A 25962-nucleotide genomic window follows, 5' to 3' on the forward strand; every position below is an offset into this window, starting at 1 on the left:
ACTAGTTCATTTTCATCCTAAAGATGCTCCTTAAACAAACTTCTCTGAACAAGATGTTTCTCATTTGCCCTAATATACCCCCATGTGAACATTTTCCTTCATTTAAGGCACTATTTAATTACAAGCTGTTGTTATGAGGTCAAGCTGGTTTGCAACTGAAGCTTAGCTCCATATCCCTGAATACCCCTTACCCTGAATACCCCTTACCCTGAATACCCCTTACCCTGATTACCCCTTACCCTGAATACCCCTTACCCTGAATACCCCTTACCCTGAATACCCCTTACCCTGAATACCCCTTACCCAGAATACCCCTTACCCTGCATACCCCTTACCCTGCATACCCCTTATCCTGAATACCCCTTACCCTGGCTACCCCTTACCCTAAATACCCCTTACCCAACAAAACTCTTCAATCTCTGTTTGAAAGCCTCAATGCTCCCCCAGCCTCAGCAGCTTTTTGTGGGGAGAGAGTTCCGGATTCCCACTTCTCTCTGTGTGAAGAAGAATTTCCTGACATCACCACTGACCGACCTGACTCCAATTGTTCTGGACTCCCCACTCCTCTCCCCCACCAGAGGAAATAGTTTCACTCTATCTATCCCATCAGATCCTTTAATCATTTTAAACACCTTGATTAGATCATCGCTTAATCTTCTAAATTTGAGGGAACAGAAGGGGCCAGGTGGGAATGTGGAGCTGAGACACAATCGGATGAGCTGTGATCTTGTTGAATGGCAGAACAGGTTCGAAGGGCCGAGTGGCCTAGTCTTGCTCCTAGTTCATGTGTTTGTATGTTCATATGTTCGTATGTTTCTATGTTTGTAGGTAAGCCACGCCTGTGAAACCTGTGCTCATAATTTAACCCTTATATAACCAGCATCATTCTGGAGAATCTGTCCTGTCCCCTCCAATGTCCTTCCTGCACAGTGTCCAGGATTGCTCCCAGTTACTCTACACTTATACCCACTGATCAACCACATCTGTCCACAAACACACTGACCCTCCCGTTCAATCCAATCCCATTCACTCTGCTTTCTAGAGACCTCCTATTGTTTAACGGTGTTCCCTACATCCCCCTCAGCTGTTTCGTATGCAGGTTAATATGGCCACAAATAAACCAGTTAATCATGGGAGCTCATTTCCAGAGGAATCGAATTGAAAAGCGGAGAAGATCTATTATTGAATCTTGGTTAAAGCACACTCGGTGTACAGTGAGCTGTGCTGCTTCTATATTATAGGAAAGATATCAAAGCGCTGGGGAAGATGAGAGAAAGATTCACAAGGATGATCCCAGAACTGAGAGATTCCAACTATCAGGGAAGAACAAACAGGACGAGATTCTTCTCTCTGGAAAAGAAAAGGCTGAGGGGTGACCTGATCGAGGTCTTTAAAACGACAAAGGGGTTTCGATAGGCTCAACGTAGAGAAATGTTTCCATCTGTTAGGGGGAGACCAGGACTAGGGGCCAGCAATATAAGATAGTCACTAATAACTCCAATGGGGAATTCAGGAGGAACATCTCTACTGAAGAGTGGGGAGAACATGGAGCTCGCTAGCACAGCGAGTGGCTTAAGGGGAAGCTGGATAAACACATGAGGGAGAAAGAAATAGAGGGATATGCTAATAGGGGGAGATGAAAGGGGGTGGGAGGAGGCTTGTGTGGAGCAGAAACACCAGCACAGAGCAGATGGGCCGAATGGCTTGTTTCTGTGATGTGGACTCACCTTGAGCCGCCTCAGTCATGGTCCGTACCCCGAGACTCAGCGTTTCCAGCCGAGGGCCAAACTCCTCCTTCAGGATCATCCACTCCACACGCTCGGTGTAACTGGTAGAGAAGGTTAGAGTTCAGACAGGGTCAAACACAGCACAGGGTCAGCAGTACACAGTCCAAGGGTCACTCAGCTTGAGGTCAAACATCACAGGGTCAAAGGGACACAGGCCAGAATCTAGGTGAAGCAGAGACTGTCTGCAGTTGAGGAGAATGAAAGGTAAATCTCATTGAAATGCACAAGATTCTGAAAGGGTTTGACAGGGTCGATACTGAGAGAATATTTCCACTGGTCAGGGAACTAGAACACGGGGGCACAGTCTAAGGATAAGTGGACAATCATTTAGGACCGAGATGAGGAGAAATTTCTTCAAAGGGTTGTGAATCTTTAGAATTCTCTACCCCAGAGGGTTGTGGATGCTCCATTGAATATATCTAAGGCTGGGATAGACAGATTTTTGGTCTCTCAGGGAATTATAGGGCATGGGGAGTGGGCAGGATAATGGAGTTGAAGCCCCAGATCAGCCATGATCGTATTAAATGGCAGAGTGGGCTCAATGGGCCGAATGGCCTACTCCTGCTCCTATTTCTTATCTTCTAGTGTTCAAAGTTTCCCAGGAGAAAGATCAAAGGATCACAATGCCCCTTCCCTGGCTCAGTGAGTGGAGGCATGGTCTGAGATTTCCTGCCCACTGTTGCCAAACAGAGGGGAGAAAGGGAGGCAGCCCCAAGGGAGGCAGAGGGCAAAGGGCCCAGGAAGTGGGCAAGGCCCTGGGACAGGGGGGATGGGGGGAAGGGCCCAGGTAGTGGAGAGGCCCAGGGGGGTGGGGGAGAGGGGGTGCAGTGGGGGAGAGGGGGTGCGGTGGGTAAGGGCCTGGGGTCAGGGGAGGAGTGGGACTGGGGAGGGGGAAGGGTCTCAGGAGGGCACTGTTATGGTTCCCAGCCACCCTAACCCTCAGCGGCGATTTTGAGAGGTTCTTTCTCACCTGGGGACCTCGAGAAGCAGCAGCGTGAACAGGTCAGACTCACACAATCGCTCGCGATTTCCATCAAACTGTTGAAACTTCTTCACCTTTAACACAGCAACAGGTCACATGGAGACCAGCAAGATAACCATCCAATAGTAACAGTGAATATAGAACAGGAAACGTCCATAAACCAAATCCTTTTTATAAATCAACCAACCCAACCCCAGTCAGATGAGAAATGCCCTGTCTGCCTCTCTCAGCCAGACGCCCAACATTCACCCACTGGGCCCTGTCAAAACTGATCCTCAACCAACATCACAGGCACAGAGGGCTGGATTTTACTGAGCACTGTGGACCCCACCACACCCCAGCCCATCCACAATCCCAACAACTGCCCACAACAACTTAACACCGGGATTAGCATTAATTCATTTCAGGCCAGATTTGGGAGAAGGAGCTGATTGAGGGAACAGCCATCTCACAGTCCCTGGTGCTGAGGAACCCAGACTGAGACCGGGATGAGGGACTTCCAGCGAGGGGAGCTGAGGGGGGGGGCAAGAGGGGAGTGAGTGGGGATGAGCGGGAGTGGTGGGGGGGCTGAACTCAAGAGTCCAGGGGGGAGGATTAAAGTGAAGATGAGCTTGTGTGGGGTGGGGTGGGGTGGGGTGGGGTGGGGTGGGGTGGGGTAGGGTGAGGGGAGTGGTGGGTTACCTCTAAATGAGGTCAGCCTTCCCCTGCCCAACAGCAGCCAGGATCCCGGTGTGCGTGTGCTCCCCTGCAAAGGGGGGGTGGTGGTTGGATGAGGTCTTTAAGTGACCATTAATTGGCCACCTGAGAACCTCAATAGGCCCCAAAGGGCAGATAAGTCTTGGCCGTGGACCACCCCCTGCTGCAAAATGTCAGACAGGTCAGGGCAGGTGGGTAGGTGGAGGGAAGGCTAACCAGTGGATTTTGTACATCATAACCTTCGAACCTGCCGGGGGGGGTGGGGAGTGCAAAATCCAACCTTTATCAAACTGATGCTTTCCTGTGTGTAAATTGACTGTCGCGTTTCTTACATTAAATCAGTGACTACACTTCCAGAGTATTCCATTGTGGTCAAGAAAGGCACTATATAAATGCAATGTTTTCTTTCACAATCCCACCTTCTCCCCATATCCCTCAATCCCACCTACCCACCTTCCTCCCATATCCCTCAATCCCACCTACCCACGTTCCCCCCATATCCCTCAATCCCACCTACCCACCTTCTCCCCATATCCCTCAATCCCACCTACCCATGTTCCCCCCATATCCCTCAATCCCACCTACCCACCTTCTCCCCATATCCCTCAATCCCACCTACCCACCTTCCCCCATATCCCTCAATCCCACCTACCCACCTTCCTCCCATATCCCTCAATCCCACCTACCCACCTTCCCCCCATATCCCTCAATCCCACCTTCTCCCCATATCCCTCAATCCCACCTACCCACCGTCCCCCCATATCCCTCAACACCACCTACCCACCTTACCCCCATATCCCTCAATCCCACCTTCTCCCCATATCCCTCAATCCCACCTACCCACCTTCCCCCCATATCCCTCAATCCCACCTACCCACCTTCCCCCCATATCCCTCAATCCCACCTACCCACCTTCTCCCCATCTCCCTCAATCCCACTGACCCACCTTCCCCCCATCTCCCTCAATCCCACTGACCCACCCTCTCCCCATATCCCTCAATCCCACCTACCCACCTTCTCCCCATATCCCTCAATCCCACCTACCCACCTTCCTCCCATATCCCTCAATCCCACCTACCCACGTTCCCCCCATATCCCTCAATCCCACCTACCCACCTTCTCCCCATATCCCTCAATCCCACCTACCCATGTTCCCCCCATATCCCTCAATCCCACCTACCCACCTTCTCCCCATATCCCTCAATCCCACCTACCCACCTTCCCCCATATCCCTCAATCCCACCTACCCACCTTCCTCCCATATCCCTCAATCCCACCTACCCACCTTCCCCCCATATCCCTCAATCCCACCTTCTCCCCATATCCCTCAATCCCACCTACCCACCGTCCCCCCATATCCCTCAACACCACCTACCCACCTTACCCCCATATCCCTCAATCCCACCTTCTCCCCATATCCCTCAATCCCACCTACCCACCTTCCCCCCATATCCCTCAATCCCACCTACCCACCTTCCCCCCATATCCCTCAATCCCACCTACCCACCTTCTCCCCATCTCCCTCAATCCCACTGACCCACCTTCCCCCCATCTCCCTCAATCCCACTGACCCACCCTCTCCCCATATCCCTCAATCCCACCTACCCACCCTCTCCCCATTTCCCTCAATCCCTCTCTTCTTCAGGTGCTACATTTTCCAATGTTGGTGATCATGGCTCTCCCACTTTCGGGGTCTTTGACAATGGCCAACATCTTGTCGTTCTGACGAAGGGTCATACGGACTCGAAACGTTAACTGTGTTTCTCTCCACAGACGCTGTCAGACCTGCTGAGTTTTTCCAGCAATTTTTGTTTTTGTTTCAGATTTCCAGCATCCGCAGTGTTTTGCTTTTATCCTGTCATTGTATTTGTTTTGCTGCTTAAGCTGTTGATGTATTTTACCCTCTTGCTCTGCTCTCCTCAATTTTCCCAGACACTACCAGATGTCCTCATTTCTGCCTCTGATGTGCACACTTAGGAATTGTTGCTGTCTCTCGGAGATCATCTGCAAGAGTTCCTCCCGTGTGCCTGATTCCTTTAAAACCTCCTCGTTAGTTGTGTTGCCTCTAATGGTCATCACAATGCTTCACAAACCTCATTCCTGTTGCCTTTAATTTTTTTTCCATTGTCTCGTTCATATCCCAACTTTCGCATCCATATTGGGTTGCTGAGCAGATGGAGTATTTTAGTCATCTCATTCTGCTTTACCAGGCAGATGCTCTGATTTCGAGACAGCCCTGACATTTTTGTAAAGGTTTGTTTTGTAAAGGTGATGTTCTTCCTGATGTCTTCATCACTTTTCCCATCACGCTACCCAGGTAAGAACATTTTGTTTTAATTCATTCCCGGGTTGTGGGCTTTGCTGGCTGGGTCAGCATTTCTTGCCCATCCCTAATTGCCCTTGAGAAGGTGGTGGTGAGCTGCCTTCTTGAACCGCTGCAGTCCATGTGGTGTAGGTACACCCACAGTGCTGTTAGGAAGGGAGTTCCAGGATTTTGACCCAGCAACAGTGAAGGAACAGTGATATATTTCCAAGTCAGGATGGTGAGTGACTTGGAGGGGAACTTCCAGGTGCTGGTGTTCCCATCTATCTGCTGCCCTTGTCCTTCTAGATGGTAGTGGTCGTGGGTTTGGAAGGTGCTGTCTAAGGAGCCTTGATGAATTCCTGCATTGTATCTTGTAGACGGGACACACTGCTGCTACTATGCATCGGTGGTGGAGGGAGTGAATGTTTGTGGATGTGGTGCCAATCAAGTGGGCTGCTTTGTCCTGGACGGTGTCAAGCTTCTTGAGTGTTGTGGGAGCTGCACTCATCCAGACAAGTGGAGAGTATCCCATCACACTCCTGACTTGTGCCTTGTAGATGGTGGACAGGCTTTGGCAGTTTTTTGCTTTTATCTTCGTGTTTAATTCGCTGCCACTTCTCTTCCAGGAATGTCTACCTTGAAGAAGTATTGCTCTTCTCTCCGACAGGATTTCCGCCTCTCTCTTTTGCCTTGTTCACCTTCATTGTTTTCCATTTCATCTATTGACAATCTCCACCTATCACTGGCCCTCTCTCCAGCTCTACTTGTCCCACCCCCCTTAAACCAGCTTATATTTCACCTCTCTTCTATTTTTACTTAGTTCTGTTGAAGAGTCATTCGGACTCGAAACGTTAACTGTGTTCCTCTCCGCAGATACTGTCAGACCTGCTGAGTTTTTCCAGGTATTTTTATTTTTGTTTTTGTTTTGGGGAGTCAGGAGGTGAGTTACTCACTGCAGGATTCCCAGCCTCTGAGCTGCTCTTGTAGCCACAGTATTTATACGGCTAGTCAAGTTCAGTTTCTGGTCAATGGTAACCCCCAGGATGTTGATAGTGGGGGATTCAGTGATGGTAATGCCATTGAACATCAAGGGGTGATGGTTGGATTCTCTCTTGTTGGAGATGGTCATTGCCTGGCACTTGTGTGGCGTGAATGTTACTTGCCACTTGTCAGCCCAAGCCTGGATATTGTCCAGGTCTTGCTGCATTTGGACATGGACTGCTTCATTATCTGAGGAGACGCGAATGGTGCTGAACATTGTGCAACCATCAGCGAACATCCCCACTTCTGACCTTATGATGGAAGAAAGGTCATTGATGAAGCAGCTGAAGATGGTTGGGCCGAGGACACTACCCTGAGGAACTCCTGCAGTGATGTCCTGGAGCTGAGGTAACTGACCTTCAACAACCACAACCATCTTCCTTTGTGCTCGGTATGACCCCAACCAGTGGAGAGTTTCCCCCTGATTCCCATTGACTCCAGTTTTGCTAGGGCTCCTTGATGCCACACTCAGTCAAATGCTGCCTTGATGTCAAGGGCAGTCACTCTCACCTCAAGAGTTCAGCTCTTTTGTGCATGTTTGAACCAAGGCTGTAATGAGGTCAGGAGCTGAGTGGCCCTTGCAGAACCCAAACTGGGTATCAGTGAGCAGGTTATTGTTAAGCAAGTGCTGCTTGATATCACTGTTGATGACCCCTTCTATTACTTTACTGATGATGGAGAGTAGACTGATGGGGCGGTAATTGGCCAGGTTGGATTTGTCCTGCTTTTTGTGCACAGGACATACCTGGACAATTTTCCACATAGCTGGGTAGATGCCAGTGTTGTAGCTGTACTGGAACAGCTTGGCTAGGGGTGCAGCAAATTCTGGAGCACAAGTCTTCAGTACTATTGCTGGAATGTTGTCAGGGCCCATAGCCTTTACAGTATCCAGTGCCTTCAGCCATTTCTTGATATCACTTGGAGTGAATTGAATTGTCTGAAGACTGGCATCTGTGATGCTGGGGACCTCCAGAGGAGGCTGAGATGGATCATCCACTTGGCACTTCTGGCTGAAAATTGCAGCAAATGCGTCAGCCTTATCTTTTGCATTGATGTGCTGGGCTCCTCCATCATTGAGGATGGGGATATTTGTGGAGCCTCCTCCTCCAGTGAGTTGTTTAATTGTCCACCACCATTCACGAGTGGATGTGGCAGGACTGTAGAGCTTAGATCTGATCCATTGGTTGTGGGATCGCTTAGCTCTGTCTGTTTGCTGCTTATGCTGTTTGGCACACAAGTAGTCCAGTGTTATTGCTTCACCAGGTTGACACCTCATGTTTAGGTTTGCCTGGTGCTGCTCCTGGCATGTCCTCCTGCACCCTTCACCAAAAATGATTCAACTTCTGTTATTTCTTTTGATGTTATTGTTATTTTGCAGCTAGCTGTAATCCTATTCTTTGATAGCATCATTCATGGACAATCCATATTGTTACTGTTTGACAGTCTTGTGTCAATCCCCAATCCCCACCCATTACCGGGTTTAAGCCTTTCAGCTTGTCTGGGACTAGGATCAAGATTTGTAACTCCCTCCCTAACAGCACGGTGGGTGTACCTACACCACACAGACAAGACCCTGGAACTCCCTCCCTAGCAGCACTGTGGGTGTACCTACACCACATGGACTGCAGCGGTTCAAGAAGGCAGCTCACCACCACCTTCTCGAGGGAAATCAGGGATGGGCAATAAATGCTGGCCCAGCCAGTGATGTCCACGTCCCATGCAAAAAAAAAACAAATTCTTCTTCATATCGAAGAGCGATCGCTGCTCAGATTTGAGGTTGTTGTTTATTCCTTCAGTTCGGAATCATTCTGAATCATACTCGCAGCTTGAATCTTTTACAATTCTCATCAATTTGCCCCCTTGTGGTGCTGAAATGATTTTTAATCATGTATTTTATAGGACAGTGTGGAAGTTTGAGTTGGTGATATGGGCAGACAAGTGACAGATAAAGTTCAATGCAAAGAAATGTGAAGTGATTCATTTTGGCAGGAAGAACGTGGAGAGACAATATAAAATAAAGGGTACAACTGTAACGTGGGTGCAGGAGCAGAGGGAGCTGGGTGTATATGTATATAGATCATTGAAGGTGACAGGACAGGTTAAGAGAGTGGGTAATAAAGCATACGGTATCCTGGGCTTTATTAATAAGGGCATAGAGTACAAGAGCAAGGAGGTTATGTTGAACTTGAGAAGTTAAGGCATTGGAGGGAGTGCAGAAAAGATTCCTGAAAATCATTCCAGGGATGAGGAACAAAGATAGATTGGAGAAGGTGGGACTGTTCTCCTTGGAGAGGAGAAGGCTGAGAAGAGATTTGATAGAGTTATTCAAAATCATGAGGGGTCTGGACAGAGTAGATAGAGAGAAACTGTTCCCATTGGTGGAAGGATCGAGAACCAGAGGGCACAGATTTAAGGTAATTGGTTAAAAAAAAGCAATGAAGGCACGAGGAGAAATTTTTTCACACAACAAGAGGTTAGGATCTGGAATGCGCTGCCTAAGAGTGTGGGGGAGGCAGGGTCAATTGAGGCTTTCAAAAGGGAATTAGAGAGTTATTAGACTGTTAAAAGGAAGAATGTGCGGGGTTACAGGGAGAAGGTGGGAGAATGGCATTAAGGGAAATGCTCATTCGGAGAGCCAGTGCAGACATGATGGGCCGAATGGCCTTCTTCTGCACTGTAACAATTCTGTGATTGTGTGATTTTATGAAAAAAGGATGGAGAGGCACAGAAAGAGGGTATAAAATCCGAGGACTAAGGGAAAGATTGAACAGGCTGGGGATCATTTCTCTAGGAAAGAGAAGGCTGAGGAGTGACCTGATAGATGCCTTTAAAATGATGAAGGGGCTTTGATAGAGTTGACACAGAGAAGATGCTTCGACTTCTGAGAGGAGACCAGAACTAGAGGCTGTCAATATAAGACAGTCACTCATAGATCCAATGGGGAATTCAGGAGAAACGTCTTTACCCAGAGAGTGGGGAGAATGTGGTTGAGGTGAATAGTATACATACATTTAAGAGGAAGCTGGATAAACACCTGAGGGAGAAAGGAATAGAGGATATGCTGATAGGGTGAGTAGTGTTGCCAACTGCGATTAAATGTACTCCTGGAGGTTTCATCACATGACTTGCCCCCATACTCCAGAGAATATCAGCCATCCTTGTGACGTTCTGCCTTCCTATGTCAACTGGAAAGCAACAAGACTCATTACCCAAACGGATGATGCCTGGACTGTCAGCCAAACAGCCTTTTTTCCCCATTTTCAATTTTTTAATATCTTGTAATAGAAATGTTCAAAGAAAATGGCAAAAAAAAGACCCCAATCCTTGGACGTCCCGATGATATTTCCCCAGGGTTGTGCACAGCTGTGTCCTGGAGATTGACCTTCACTTCCTGGGGACTCCAGACCAATCCTGGAGGGTTGGCAACCCTAAGGATGAGGTGAAGAAGGGTGGGAGGGGGCTTGTGTGGAACACAGACACCAGTGCCGTCCATCTGTGTAAATTCTGTTAATCTGGTTGTAAATCTGTTTAGTATCATGCATGTTTAGCTTGAGATGTCCAGTTCCCTGTGAAAATTACATAAATCTTTGGAACTGAAAGGACAACTTGTTAAAATTGTCAAAAAGGGCAAAAAGGCAGGAAGTGAGGTCATCGACACAAAAAACAAAAATACCTGGAAAAACTCAGCAGGTCTGACAGCATCTGCGGAGAGGAACACAGTTAACGTTTCGAGTCTGAATGACTCTTCAACAGAACTAAGGAAAAATAGAAAAGAGGTGAAATATAAGCTGGTTTAAGGGGAGGGGGTGGGACAAGTAGAGCTGGATAGAGGGCCAGTGATAGGTGGAGATAACCAAAAGATTCTCCACCAAAAGGTGGAGAAAACCAAAAGGACAAAGAGGTGTTGACGGTGGTGATATTAGCTGAGGAATGTGCTAATAGGTGACATTAAGGGTAGAAAGCAGGACGAGAAAGGTACAGATAGCCCTAGTGGGGGTGAGTTGGGGGGAAGGGATCGAAATAGGCTAAAAGGTAGAGATAAAACAATGGATGGAAACACATTTAAAAATAATGGAAATAGGTGGGAAAAGAAAAATATATAAACTCTGTTTCTCTCTTCAGAGAAGCTGAAGCTGAAATACTGCTGAGTATTTGCAGCATTTCCTGTTTTATTTCAGACTTTGCAATAAGGAATGATCTCATTTTTTAAGATGCAAAGCCAGTTGTCAATTCGCATCCCAATCGCTGATTAAACACGACTGGAACGGAGTCTGTGCCTCAGGGCAGAAGCGCTCAAAGGGCAGGATCAGGAGAATGTGCGTAGTTCAGGCTGTGTGTAATCGGACAGGTCCGGACAGGAATCTGTTACCGGGAACACAGAAATTCCAGGAAAGGAAAGCTCTGCAAGTTTATGAGGAAAGAGCAGGGGGCGTGTGGTAAATTGCACAGGAACACAGGAACAGGAGGAAGCCATTCAGCCCCTCGAACCTGTTACACAGGAACAGGAGGAAGCCATTCAGCCCCTCGAGCCTGTTACACAGGAACAGGAGGAGGCCATTCAGCCCCTCGAGCCTGTTACACAGGAATGGGAGGAGGAGGCCATTCAGCCCCCTCGAGCCTGTTACACAGGAACAGGAGGAGGCCATTCAGCCCCTCGAGCCTGTTACACAGGAATGGGAGGAGGAGGCCATTCAGCCCCCTCGAGCCTGTTACACAGGAACAGGAGGAGGCCATTCAGCCCCTCGAGCCTGTTACACAGGAATGGGAGGAGGAGGCCATTCAGCCCCCTCGAGGCTGTTACACAGGAACAGGAGGAGGCCATTCAGCCCCTCGAGGCTGTTACACAGGAACTGGAGGAGGCCATTCAGCCCCTTGAGTCTGTTACACAGGAAGAGGAAAAGGCCATTCAGCCTCCCGAGCCTGATCCGCTATTTGATGGGCTCATGGTTGATCTATATCCTAACTTCATGCACCTGCCTTGGCTCGGTATCTTTGAGTTCTAATTTCAGATTTGAAGTTATCGGTTGAGCTAGCATTCTCTGCCCATTGCAGGATAGAAGTCCACGTTTTAACCACCCTGTGTGTGAAGAAGAGCTTTTCTTTCTTTTTAACTTCGCTCCTGACTGGCCTGCTTCTGATTTTAAGACCTTCTTCAAAAAGAGAAACAGCAGAGATACGATGGGCCAAATGGCCTCCTCTGCTGTGCAATTCAATGAATGCAGACGCTCACACACTCTCACCCACCTCTTCTTTGTCAGGTAGCATTTTTTGGAGTTCTGTTAGTTTCTCTGCTCCATATGAGGCACCTGCTCCATCCCTAATGTCATCGATAATACTCTGTACGGGTCTGAAGGAGGAGAGACAACAACATTTCACAAGAAGAATGTCATTTCAGGAAAAAATATATATATTACCTTCACAATGATAAACCTGTGTAAAACTCTGGTCCAGCCACAGCTGGAGTATTGTGTCCAGTTCTGGGCTCCACACTTTAGGAAGGATGTGAAACATTGGAGGGAGTGCAGAAAAGATTACGAGAATGGTTCCAGGGATGAGGAACTTCAGTTACAAAGATAGATTGGAGAGGTTGAGACTGTTTTCCTGGGAGAAGAGAAGGTTCAGAGGAGATACGATAGAGGTGTTCAAAACCATGAGGGGCCCAGACAGAGTAGAGAGGGAGAAACTGTTCCCATTGGTGGAAGGATCGAGAACCAGAGGGCCCAGATTTAAGGTGATTGGCAAAAAGCAACGTGACACGAGGAGAAACCTTTTCCCCCAGCGAGTGGTTCGGGGCTGGAGGTTCACTGCCTGAATCTGTGGTGGAGGCAGGTTCAATCTTGGCTTTCGTAAGAAAATTGGATCAATATGTGAAGAGGAATTGTTTGCAGAGATATAGGGAGACTGCGGGTGGGGGTGACCTGCAGAGTAGCAGCACAGACACAAGTTGCCCTATGGCCTCTTCCTCTGCTGTCATCATTCTCTTTTTCTAAGCAAAAAATCAGCCTTTCTACTTCCACCTCTTGGTCTATTTTTTACTTCTCCAGTTTCCTGTTGTCCTCCCTGCTAATGGGAACTTTAGCAAAGTCCTGTTCCCTGATCAGCACCGGTGCAAAGTGCTCACTTAGTAACTCATACTCACTGTTTCCACCAATAGACCTTGGTCCCTATGGGCCTCAATGTTCCTCTGGTAACCATTTAACAGTTAATCTGTCTGCAGAAAACTTCTAGATTCAAGTTTAAATTATCCACCAATCAAATCTCATGTTGTCACTTTGTCCCACTCGTTTTCTTTTTTAACTTTGCTCTGTGGTTTCTATATTCAACCTGATTCTCTCTTTTATTATCAACCTGACATCTGCCGTACATACCCTTTTCCGACATTACCTTACTCACTATCTCCTCTGCCATTGAGTCAACTCGGGATCCTTCCCCCCTGTGGAAATGTACCTCGAACGTACCCCAACCAATAAATATTGAAGCAGATTCACGGGCACCAGGTTAACCTGCGATTTCTGGGGCCTGGATGAGTCTGTGGGCCAGATTTTTGCTATTGAGGCAGGTACCTCGAGTCAAAAACTTTCCCGACTCTGCTGACCAGCCTCAGTTTAAAGGGTCCCTCCCATTACATCTGGTTAGACGGGCAGGGAAAGAAGCAGACTGATCATCACCAGAAACAGGAGAGAATCAGACTGACCATCACCAGAAACAGGACAGAATCAGACTGACCATCACCAGAAACAGGACAGAATCAGACTGACCATCACCAGAAACAGGGGAGAATCAGACTGACCATCACCAGAAACAGGACAGAATCAGACTGACCATCACCAGAGACAGGGGAGAATCAGACTTACCATCACCAGAAACAGGACAGAATCAGACTGACCATCACCAGAAACAGGACAGAATCAGACTGACCATCACCAGAAACAGGACAGAATCAGACTGACCATCACCAGAAACAGGACGGAATCAGACTGACCATCACCAGAAACAGGGGAGAATCAGACTGACCATCACCAGAAACAGGACAGAATCAGACTGACCATCACCAGAAACAGGACAGAATCAGACTGACCATCACCAGAAACAGGACAGAATCAGACTGACCATCACCAGAAACAGGCCGGAATCAGACTGACCATCACCAGAAACAGGGGAGAATCAGACTGACCATCACCAGAAACAGGGGAGAATCAGACTGACCATCACCAGAAACAGGGGAGAATCAGACTGACCATCACCAGAAACAGGACAGAATCAGACTGACCATCACCAGAAACAGGACAGAATCAGACTGACCATCACCAGAAAAAGGACAGAATCAGACTGACCATCACCAGAAACAGGACAGAATCAGACTGACCATCACCAGAAACAGGACAGAATCAGACTGACCATCACCAGAAACAGGACAGAATCAGACTGACCATCACCAGAAACAGGGGAGAATCAGACTGACCATCACCAGAAACAGGACAGAATCAGACTGACCATCACCAGAAACAGGGGAGAATCAGACTGACCATCACCAGAAACAGGACAGAATCAGACTGACCATTACCAGAAACAGGACGGAATCAGACTGACCATCACCAGAAACAGGACAGAATCAGACTGACCATCACCAGAAACAGGACAGAATCAGACTGACCATCACCAGAAACAGGACAGAATCAGACTGACCATCACCAGAAACAAGGGAGAATCAGACTGGCCATCACCAGAAACAGGACAGAGTCAGACTGACCATCACCAGAAACAGGGGAGAATCAGACTGACCATCACCAGAAACAGGGGAGAATCAGACTGACCATCACCAGAAACAGGACAGAATCAGACTGACCATTACCAGAAACAGGACGGAATCAGACTGACCATCACCAGAAACAGGACAGAATCAGACTGACCATCACCAGAAACAGGACAGAATCAGACTGACCATCACCAGAAACAGGACAGAATCAGACTGACCATCACCAGAAACAAGGGAGAATCAGACTGGCCATCACCAGAAACAGGACAGAGTCAGACTGACCATCACCAGAAACAGGGGAGAATCAGACTGACCATCACCAGAAACAGGGGAGAATCAGACTGACCATCACCAGAAACAGGACAGAATCAGACTGACCATCACCAGAAACAGGACAGAATCAGACTGACCATCACCAGAAACAGGACGGAATCAGACTGACCATCACCAGAAACAGGACGGAATCAGACTGACCATCACCAGAAACAGGACAGAATCAGACTGACCATCACCAGAAACAGGACAGAATCAGACTGACCATCACCAGCAACAGGAAAGAATCAGACTGACCATCACCAGAAACAGGACAGAATCAGACTGACCATCACCAGAAACAGGAAAGAATCAGACTGACCATCACCAGAAACAGGACAGAATCAGACTGACCATCACCAGAAACAGGACAGAATCAGACTGACCATCACCAGAAACAGGACAGATTCAGACTGACCATCACCAGAAACAGGGGAGAATCAGACTGACCATCACCAGAAACAGGACAGAATCAGACTGACCATCACCAGAAACAGGGGAGAATCAGACTGACCATCACTAGAAACAGGGGAGAATCAGACTGACCATCACCAGAAACAGGACAAAATCAGACTGACCATCACCAGAAACAGGACAGAATCAGACTGACCATCACCAGAAACAGGGGAGAATCAGACTGACCATCACCAGAAACAGGGGAGAATCAGACTGACCATCACCAGAAACAGGACAGAATCAGACTGACCATCACCAGAAACAGGACAGAGTCAGACTGACCATCACCAGAAACAGGAAAGAATCAGACTGACCATCACCAGAAACAGGACAGAATCAGACTGACCATCACCAGAAACAGGGGAGAATCAGACTGACCATCACCAGAAACAGGACAGAATCAGACTGACCATCACCAGAAACAGGACAGAATCAGACTGACCATCACCAGAAACAGGACAGAATCAGACTGACCATCACCAGAAACAGGAAAGAATCAGACTGACCATCACCAGAAACAGGGGAAAATCAGACTGACCATCACCAGAAACAGGAAAGAATCAGACTGACCATCACCAGAAACAGGGGAGAATCAGACTGACCATCACCAGAAACAGGAAAGAATCAGACTGACCATCACCAGAAACAGGGGAGAATCAGACTGACCATCACCAGAAACAGGACGGAATCAGACTGACCATCACCAGAAACAGGACAGAATCAGACTGACCATCACCAGAAGCAGGGGAGAATCAGACTGACCATCACCAGAAACAGGACAGAATCAGACTGACCATCACCAGAAGCAGGACAGAATCAGACTGACCATCACCAGAAACAGGACGGAATCAGACTGACCATCACCAGAAACAGGGGAGAATCAGACTGACCATCACCAGAAACAGGACAGAATCAGACTGACCATCACCAGAAACAGGACAGAATCAGACTGACCATCACCAGAAACAGGGGAGAATCAGACTGACCATCACCAGAAACAGGACAGAATCAGACTGACCATCACCAGAAACAGGGGAGAATCAGACTGACCATCACCAGAAACAGGACAGAATCAGACTGACCATCACCAGAAACAGGACGGAATCAGACTGACCATCACCAGAAACAGGAGGGAATCAGACTGACCATCACCAGAAACAGGACAGAATCAGACTGACCATCACCAGAAACAGGACAGAATCAGACTGACCATCACCAGAAACAGGACAGAATCAGACTGACCATCACCAGAAACAGGACAGAATCAGACTGACCATCACCAGAAGCAGGGGAGAATCAGACTGACCATCACCAGAAACAGGACAGAATCAGACTGACCATCACCAGAAACAGGGGAGAATCAGACTGACCATCACCAGAAGCAGGATCCTGGGCAGTTATGGGGAGGCGGGTGAGTGTTGAGGTGGACTGGTTAGAGGGTCTGCCTCGGACCTTTGGGCTTTATCCCAGCTGTTTAGAATGTTGTTAAGCTCTCTAGCCCCCACCCCTCAACCTCCTGCCTACTCCACATGCCTCCTCCAGACCACCTCGTAGCTCATGTCACCTCATTGCCAATCACCCGGTATCCACAATGGGCAGAAATAAGGAGCCCTGTGGAGAATTAAAAAATAAACTTCTAACAATGTAATCAAGCTCTCACTCACACACAGCTGATACCACAAAAAATCTCTCATTCTGCCCTTGACATCAAGACCGCATTTGACCGAGTGTGGCATCAAGGAGCCCTAGCAAAACTGGAGTCAATGGGAATCAGAGGGAAAACTCCCTGCTGGTTGGAGTTGTACCTAACACAAAGGAAGATGGTTGTGGTTGTCTCAGCTCCAGGACATCACTGCAGGAGTTCCTCAGGGTAGTGTCCTCGGCCCAACCATCTTCAGCTGCTTCATCAATGACCTTCCTTCCATCATAAGGTCAGAAGTGGGGATGTTCGCTGATGATTGCACAATGTTCAGCACTATTCGCGATTCCTCAGTTACTGAAGCAGTCCATGTCCAAATGCAGCAAGACCTGGACAATATCCAGGCTTGGGCTGACAAGTGGCAAATAACATTCGTGTCACACAAGTGTCAGATAATGACCATCTCCAGCAAGAGAGAATCCAACCATCGCCCCTTGACATTCAATGGCATTACCATCACTGAATCCCCCACTATCAACATCCTGGGGGTTACCATTGACCAGAAACTGAACTGGACTAGCCATATAAATACTGTGGCTACAAGAACAGGTCAGAGGCTAAGAATCCTGTGATGAGTAACTCACCTCCTGACTCCCCAAAGCCTGTCCACCATCTACAAGGCACAATTCAGGAGTGTGATGGAATACTCCCCACTTGCCTGGATGAGCACAGCTCCCACAACACTCAAGAAGCTTGACACCATCCGGGACAAAGCAGCCCACTTGATTGGCACCACATCCATAAACATTCACTTCCTCCACCACCGACACACAGTAGCAGCAGTGTGTACCATCTACAAGATGCAATGCAGGAACTCACCAAGGCTCCTTAGACAGCACCTTCCAAACCCATGACCACTACCATCTAGAAGGACAAGGGCAGCAGATAGATGGGAACACCACCACCTGGAAGTTCCCCTCCAAGTCACTCACCATCCTGACTTGGAAATATATCGCTGTTCCTTCACTGTCGCTGGGTCAAAATCCTGGAACTCCCTCCCTAACAGCACTGTGGGTGTACCTACACCACATGGACTGCAGCGGCTCAAGAAGGCAGCTCACCACCACCTTCTCAAGGGCAACTAGGGATGGGCAATAAATGCTGGCCCAACCAGCGAAGCCCACATCCCGTGAAAGAATTTTAAAAAAGCTTAACGAGAATCACCAAGAAACCAAACACAAAGCAGCTAAATATTAGATATTCAATACTGAACCCAGATTGGACACACACACACACACACAGACAGACCGCCCATAGTTACCTTTTGAACTGTTTGAGGAATATACTGATGTTCATACTCTTCTTGGCATCCAAAACAGAAACCTAGGAACAAAAATCAGATGTTAGATTATTTTCCCAAAGCTGCCCCCTTTTCCCAGTCTCCAGGACTCACAGAATCGACAAATGCCGATGACCCAGTTAGTCCCGGCTGCAATCGCTAATGGAAGAGCAGCAGTGCGAACATTGTGGCTTTTGGTTAGATTCCTTCACTGTCGCTGGGTCAAATTCCCGGAATTCCCTACCTAACAGTATGGTGGGAGTACCTACACTACATGGACTAGGAACATAGGAACATAAGAGCAGGAGTAGGCCATTCAGCCCATCGAACCTGCTCCATCATTCAATGTGATCAAGGTTCATCATCTACTTCAATGCCTGTTTCCCTCACTATCCCCATATCCCTTTGTGTCACTGGTAGTTAGAAATCTGTCAGTCTCTACTTTAAACATACTCAATGACTGAGCTTCCACAGGCCTCTGGGGTAGAGAATTCCAAAGATTCACCTCCCTCTGAGTGAAGAAATTCCTCCTCATCTCAGTCTTAAATGGTCCACCCCTTATTTTGAAATGGAGTCCCCTAAGCTGCACTCATCCAGGCAAGTGGAGAGGATTCCATCACACTCCTGACTTGTGCCTTGTAGATGATGGACAGGCTTTGGGGAGTCAGGAAGTGAGTTACTCACCGCAGGATTCCTAGCCTCTGACCTGCTCTTGTAGCCACAGTATTTATATGGCTAGTCAAGTTCAGTTTCTGGTCAATGGTAACCCCCAGGATGTTGATAGTGGGGGATTCAGTGATGGTAATGCCATTGAACATCAAGGGGCAATGGTTGGATTCTCTCTTGTTGGTGATGGTTATTGCCTGACACTTGTGTGGCGTGAATGTTACTTGCCACTTGTCAGCCCAAGCCTGGACATTGTCCAGGTCTTGCTGCCTTTGGACATGGACTGCTTCAGTATCTGAGGAGTCGCAAATGGTACTGAACATTGTGCAATCATCAGTGAACATCCCCACTTCTGACCTTATGATGGAAGGAAGGTCATTGATGAAGCAGCTGGAGGTGTTTGGGTCGAGGAGTGTGATGGAATACTCCCCACTTGCCTGGATGAGTGCAGCTCCAACAACACTCAACAAGCTCAATGCCATCCAGGACAAAACAGCTGCTTCATTGGCACCACATCCACAAACATTCACTCCCTCCACCACTGACGCACAGTAGCAGCAGTGTGTCCCATCTACAAGATGGACTGCAGGAACTCACCAAGGCTCCTTAGGCAGCACCTTCCAAACCCATGACCACTACCATCTAGAAGCACAAGGGCAGCAGATAGATGGGAACACCACCACCTGGAAGTTCCCCTCCAAATCACTCACCATCCTGACTTGGAAATATATCACCGTTCCTTCACTGTCGCTGGGTCAAAATCCTGGAACTCCTTCCCTAACAGCACTGTGGGTGTACCTACACCACATGGACTGCAGTGGTTCAAGAAGGCAGCTCACCGCCACCTTCTCAAGGGCAATGAGGGATGGGCAATAAATGCTGGCCTAGTGAGGGATGCCAACATTCTGTTAAAGAATTTTTAAAATGTGGTCTTACCATCGCCCTGTACAGCTGCAGTAAAACATCCCTACTTTTATATTCCATTTCCTTTGCAATAAACACCAACATCCCATTTGCCTTCCCAATCACTTGCTGTACCTGCAGACTGACTTTTTGTGATTCATGTACCAGGACACCCAGATCCCTCAGTAACACCAGGATCTGCAATCTCTCTCCATTTAAATAATTTGCTGCTTTTCTGTTCTTCCTGTCAAAGGACAAGTTCACATTTCCCCACATTATTCTCCATCTGCCAAATTTTAGCCCACTCACCTATCACTTTGCAGACTCTCTACCTCCTCTTGACAATGTACGTTCTGGCATAAAAACACATCAGGAAAAGTGACCCAACCAGGGCTAACAAAAGAAACTAAGGATAGTATTAGATCCAGAGAGGAGTCATATAAAGTTGCTAGAAAAAGTAGCAAGCCTGAGGATTGGGAACAGTTTAGAATTCAGCAAAGGAGGACCAAGAGATTGATTAAGAGGGGAAAATAGAATATCAGAGTAGCAAAGAACATGAAAGTGAACTGTAAAAGCTTCTATAGTCTGTAAAAAGAAAAAGATCAGTGAAGGCTAATGTAGGTCCCTTACAGTCCAAAACAGGAGAATTTATAATAGAGAACGAGGAAATGGCAGAGCAATTAAAGAACTACTTTAGTTCTGTCTTCACGGAAGATACAGATAAATTGCCAGGAATACGAGGGGCAGATATTACGCTCGGTGGGGGGTACACGCCTGACACACCTGAGTGTAAAATGACACCTGATGATGTGGGGCATACAACCCGACATCATCACGAAATCTCATGATATTTTGTTTGGTGAGTGTGTGCCAGAGTTGGCAGTATCCACCGATAATTCAAAGACCTATTAAGGCCATTAACAATCTTATTAAATTCAAGTTTATGCTGCAAGTCCAATCTAACGGTTTATTGGTGGGTGAAAAGGCCAAGCGGCCTTTACATTTCTGAGGAAACCTCAACCACGGGTGGATTCAGGTCTCTGAAAACAAATAAACATTAACTAAAAACTTTATTATTGAGTTAATGGCAGATTCACCTGAGGGGACACGTTTATTAAATTTTTATTCTCTTCATTATATTTTTTACTGAGCGATTCAATCTCCCTGAAGCAGCTCCGTGCCTCAGGGAGATTCAAACCTTCTTTATTGTGCAGGTGGGAACTGCGGCCCAGCCCGGCTATCGCACCCCCACCCACCCTCACCCACCCTCACCCACCCCCACCCACCCCCACCCACCCTCACCCACCCCCACCCACCCCCACCCACCCTCACCCACCCTCACCCACCCCCACCCACCCCCACACCCGCTCTCCCTCTCCCCCACCCTCACCCACCCCCACACCCGCTCTCCCTCTCCCTCTCCCCCACCAACACCCACTCACCCCCACCCACCCCCACACCCGCTCTCCCTCTCCCCCACCCACACCCACTCACCCACCCACCAACTCCCACCCCCACCCTCACCCACCCCTCCGACCCCCACCCACCCCCACCCACTCACCCCCACCCTCACCCACCCACCCCCTCCCACCCTCACCCACACCCACCCACCCTCACCCACCCTCACTCACCCCCTCCCACACCCGCCCACCCTCACCACACCCACCCACCCACACCCACTCTCCCCCCTCCCCCACCACACACCCGCTCTCCCCCCTCCCCCACCCCACACCCGCTCACCCCCCTCCCCCCTCCAACACCCGGCTCTCCTTCCTCCCCCCTCCCACACCCGGCTCTCCCCCCTCCCACACCCGGCTCTCCCCCCTCCCACACCCGGCTCTCCCCCCTCCCCCCTCCCACACCCGGCTCTCCCCCCTCCCCCCTCCCACACCCGGCTCTCCCCCCTCCCCCCTCCCACACCCGGCTCTCCCTCCTCCCCCCTCCCCTACCCGACTGTCCCTCCTCCCCCCTCCCACACCTGCTCTCCCCCCTCCCCCCTCCCACACCCGGCTCTCCCCCCTCCCCCCTCCCACACCCGGCTCTCCCCCCTCCCCCCTCCCACACCCGGCTCTCCCCCCTCCCCCCTCCCACACCCGGCTCTCCCCCCTCCCCCCTCCCACACCCGGCTCTCCCCCCTCCCCCCTCCCACACCCGGCTCTCCCTCCTCCCCCCTCCCCTACCCGACTGTCCCTCCTCCCCCCTCCCACACCTGCTCTCCCCCCTCCCCCCGCCCACACAGGTAGCGCTCGGCGCTGGCGCTCAGAATCCACATAGGGCGGGGCTTAATTGTCCCACGTGAAGTCGCGGTGTAGAGTCGATCACAGGTGGGGGTCAAGTTCCTAACCACCTCCGCCCACCCCCACCAAGCAGCCCTGCCAAGGGCAAAATCCTGCCCCAGGGAACCAAGGGTCTAGTGAGAAGGAGGAATTGAAGGAAATTAGTATTACTAAAAAATAGTGCTGGAGAAATTAATGGGACTGAAAGCTGATAAACCCCCAGGGCCTGATAATCTACATCCCAGGGTATTAAAGGAGGTGGCAATGGAAATAATGGATGTGTTGGTTGTCATCTTCCAAAATTCTGTAGATTCTGGAACTGTCCTGGCAGGTTGGAGGGTGACAAATGTAACCCCCCTATTTAAAAAAGGAGGGAGGGGTGGAGGTAGGAAACAGGGAATTACAGACTGGTTCGCCTAACATCAGTAGTAGGGAAAATGCTAGAGGCTATTATAAAGGATGTGATAACAGGACAGTTAGAAAATATCAACGAGAACAGACAAAGTCAACATGGATTTATGAAGGGAAATCATGTTTGACAAACCTACTGGAGTTTTTTGAGGATGTAACGAGCAGAATAGATAAGGGAGAACCAGTGGATGTGGTGTATTTGGATTTTCAGAAAGCTTTTGATAAAGTCCCACATAGGAGGTTAGTGTGTAAAATTAAAGCACATGGGATTGGGGGTAATATATTGGCATGGATTGAGAATTGGTTAGCAGACAGGAAACAGAGAGTTGGAATAAATGGATCTATTTTGGAATGGCAGGCGGTGACTAGTGGGGTACGACAGGGATCAGTGCTTGGGCCCCAGCTATTCACAATATATATCAATGATTTGGATGTGGGGACTGAATGTAAGTTTGCAGATGACATAAAACTAGGTGGGGATGTGTGTTGTGAGGAAGATGCAAAGTGGCTTCAAGAGGATTTAGGCAGACTTAGTGATTGGGCAAGAACATGACAGATGGAATATAATGTGAACAAGTGTGAAGTTATCGATTTGAGTAGAAAAAGCAGAAAGGCAGAGTATTTCTTAAATGGTGAGATGTTTAGAAGTGTTGGTGTCCAAAGAGACCTGGGTGTCCTTGTTCATGTGTCACTAAAAGCTAGCATCCAGGTGCAGCAAGCAATTAGGAAGGCAAATGGTATGTTGGTCTTCATCACAAGGGGATTTGAGTACAGGAGTAAAGATGTCTTGCTGCAGTTGTATAGAGCCTTGGTGAGACCTCACCCGGAGTATTGTGCACAGTTTTGGTCTCCTTATGGAAGGAGGAATATACTTGTCATAGAGGGAGTGCAACAGGGGTTCACCAGACTGATTCCTGGGATGGCGGGACTGTTTTATGACAGATTGAGGAGACTAGGCCTGTATTCTCTAGAGTTTGAAGAATGAGAGGTGATCTCATTGAAACTTACAAAATTCTTACAGGGCTCACTAGGGTAGATGTGGATAGGATGTTTCCCCAGGCTGGTGAGTCTAGGGCCAGGGGACACAGTCTCAGAATAAGGGGCAGGCCATGTAAGACTGAGATGAGGAGGAATTTCTTCACTCAGAGGATGGTGAATCTTTGGAATTCTCTATCCCAGGGGCCTGTGGAAGCTCAGTCATTGAGTATGTTCAAGACAAGAATCAATAGATTTCTAGATATTAAAGATATCAAGGGACATGGGAATAGTGGGGAAAATGGCACTGAGATAGGAGATCAGCCATGATCTAATTGAATGGCAGAGCAGGCTCGAGGGGCTGAATGGCCTCCTCCTGCTCCTATCTCTTATGTTCCTATCCAGTAACACACCAGGCAGCTCAGTAATTAGAAGCAGAAGGACACCAGCTTGTGGGAATTGGCAAAAGAGACAATGGCGACATGAGGAGAAACTCTGCGCAGCAAGTGGTTGGGATCTGGAATGCACTGGCTGACAGTCTGATAGAAACAGGGTCAACTGAGGCTTTTAAAGGAGAATTGTACTGGGCCTAATCTTGATGAGGTGTTGGGGATCAGGCCTGCTCGCTGGAGAGTGAGTGAGAGATCCATGCTGCCCAACCACAAGCCCACCGAGAGCTGCTGGCCAATCAGAGGCTGGCAGCTCTTGTGCTCAGCAGCGCCATTGAGAAGGCAGTGGCTGCGGCCAGAACAACAGGCACTGGAATGGAAATAGGGAAAACTTGCAGAACTCCGGGCAAAAGGCCAGGCATTGGGACAGGGCAAGTTACTCTTACAGAGGGCTGGCACAGACATGACATGCTGAATGGCCTCATTCTGTGCTGTAACCATGGTTCTGTGAACCACTTCATCAACTTAGGAATCTCATGTCAGGAAGAATTCCCCCCTCCACAGCAGATTTCGCTCCAATTCAAGACTCCCATAGGAAAGGAGGGGGGTGGTCAGCAGCAGCTGCTTGTGAAGATGGGGCAATTTCCAGTTCCTTGTCCCTATATCCAAACTGTGAACATGGGCAGGCTTGTCACTGTCTCCTGGGAGTCACAGGTCAGCTGCTCCCACCCAGCAAAGAACCATTAAATGGGAGAATGACCCAGCTCAGGGGGGATTCCTTGTGCCTCTCTTGCCTTGTGAAAGGTCTATTTCATTAATCCCGCTGCCCCTGCTCTCTCCCCGACAGCCCTGAAAATGTTTCTCAAGTGTTTCTCCAAATCCCATTTGAGTGTCCCAATCGAATCTGCTTCCACCCACCTTTCAGGCAGCGCATTCCAGATCACAAAAACTCTCTGCGTGAAAAAAATATTCTCATCTCCCTCTCTGGTTCCTTCACCAATCGCCTCCGACCTGTGTCCATCTGGTTACCACCCCTCCGGCCACTGGAAACAGTTTCTCCTTATTTGCTCCATCCAAACCCCTCATGAAAAATAAGTTTCATCACAGAGACAGGCCATTCGGCACAACTGTTCCGTGCTGGTGTTAATGTTCCACATGAGCCTCTTCTCACCATAACTCATCTCCATCAGGTCACCCCCTCAGTATTAGAAAAGCAAAATGCTGCAGATGCTGGAAATCTGAAATGAAAACAGAAAATGCTGGAAAGACTCAACAGGTCTGACAGCGTCTGTGGAGCGAGAAACAGAGTCTGTCTGACTCTTCAGAACTGGTTCCGAACTCGAACGTTAACTCTGTTTCTCTCTCCACAGATGCTGCCAGACCTGCTGAGATTTTCCGGCATTTTCCGGTTTATTTCACCCTCTCAATAGTTTCTTTTCTAGAAAGAAGGTGTCCAGCCTGTTTAATCATTCCCCAATGAGAGCAGATATGGATCATCTTTCCGAATCCTGCCTATCAATTTTCACTCCAAGAAATATCATGACTATCTTTGCTTCTACCGATATTTTGCCACAGCCCCTTGCTAAGTAAACGCTGATACAAAGTACTAGTTAAATATTCTAGCCTCGCCCTGTTTATATCACTTACTTTATCCAGAATAGGCCCCACCCCAATTCTAACTACCTGCTTACTATTTACATGCCTGGAAGGGATTTTTGGATTCCGTTTTAAGTTAACTACCATTTTATTCTCATATTCTCTCTTTGTCAATCTTACTTTTCTCTTCACTTCCTCTCAACTATTGTATTTGACCTGCCTGACTTGAAAAATTCAGAATTTCAAATGCTTGTACCTCACCAATCATATTCACCATATTCTGTGCATTTACATACATGCATTTTAAAACAGGAAAGGTGGCCAAACCATCGCTTACAAGGGAAATTAGAGATAGTAATAGATCCAAGGAAGAGGCATACAAATTGGCCAGAAAAAACAACCGACCTGAGGATTGGGAGCAGTTTAGAATTCA

General features: G+C 48.5%; 1 protein-coding gene across 1 annotated transcript in view; it reads right to left on the reverse strand.

The window, feature by feature from the left end:
- LOC144682516 (FH2 domain-containing protein 1-like) overlaps positions 1-25962 on the reverse strand; it is a 97584-nt gene that overhangs the window by 36466 nt on the left and 35156 nt on the right. The window contains exons 4-7 of the mRNA XM_078544905.1: positions 18296-18357; positions 12056-12158; positions 2758-2843; positions 1728-1828 (exon numbers count right to left, since the gene is read on the reverse strand). Of these exons, the coding sequence (XP_078401031.1) occupies positions 1728-1828; positions 2758-2843; positions 12056-12158; positions 18296-18357 (352 nt within the window). The remainder of the gene's footprint in view (positions 1-1727; positions 1829-2757; positions 2844-12055; positions 12159-18295; positions 18358-25962) is intronic.

Source organism: Cetorhinus maximus, chromosome 7, assembly GCF_964194155.1.
Source record: "Cetorhinus maximus chromosome 7, sCetMax3.hap1.1, whole genome shotgun sequence".
Classification (NCBI taxonomy): Eukaryota; Metazoa; Chordata; class Chondrichthyes; order Lamniformes; family Cetorhinidae; genus Cetorhinus; species Cetorhinus maximus.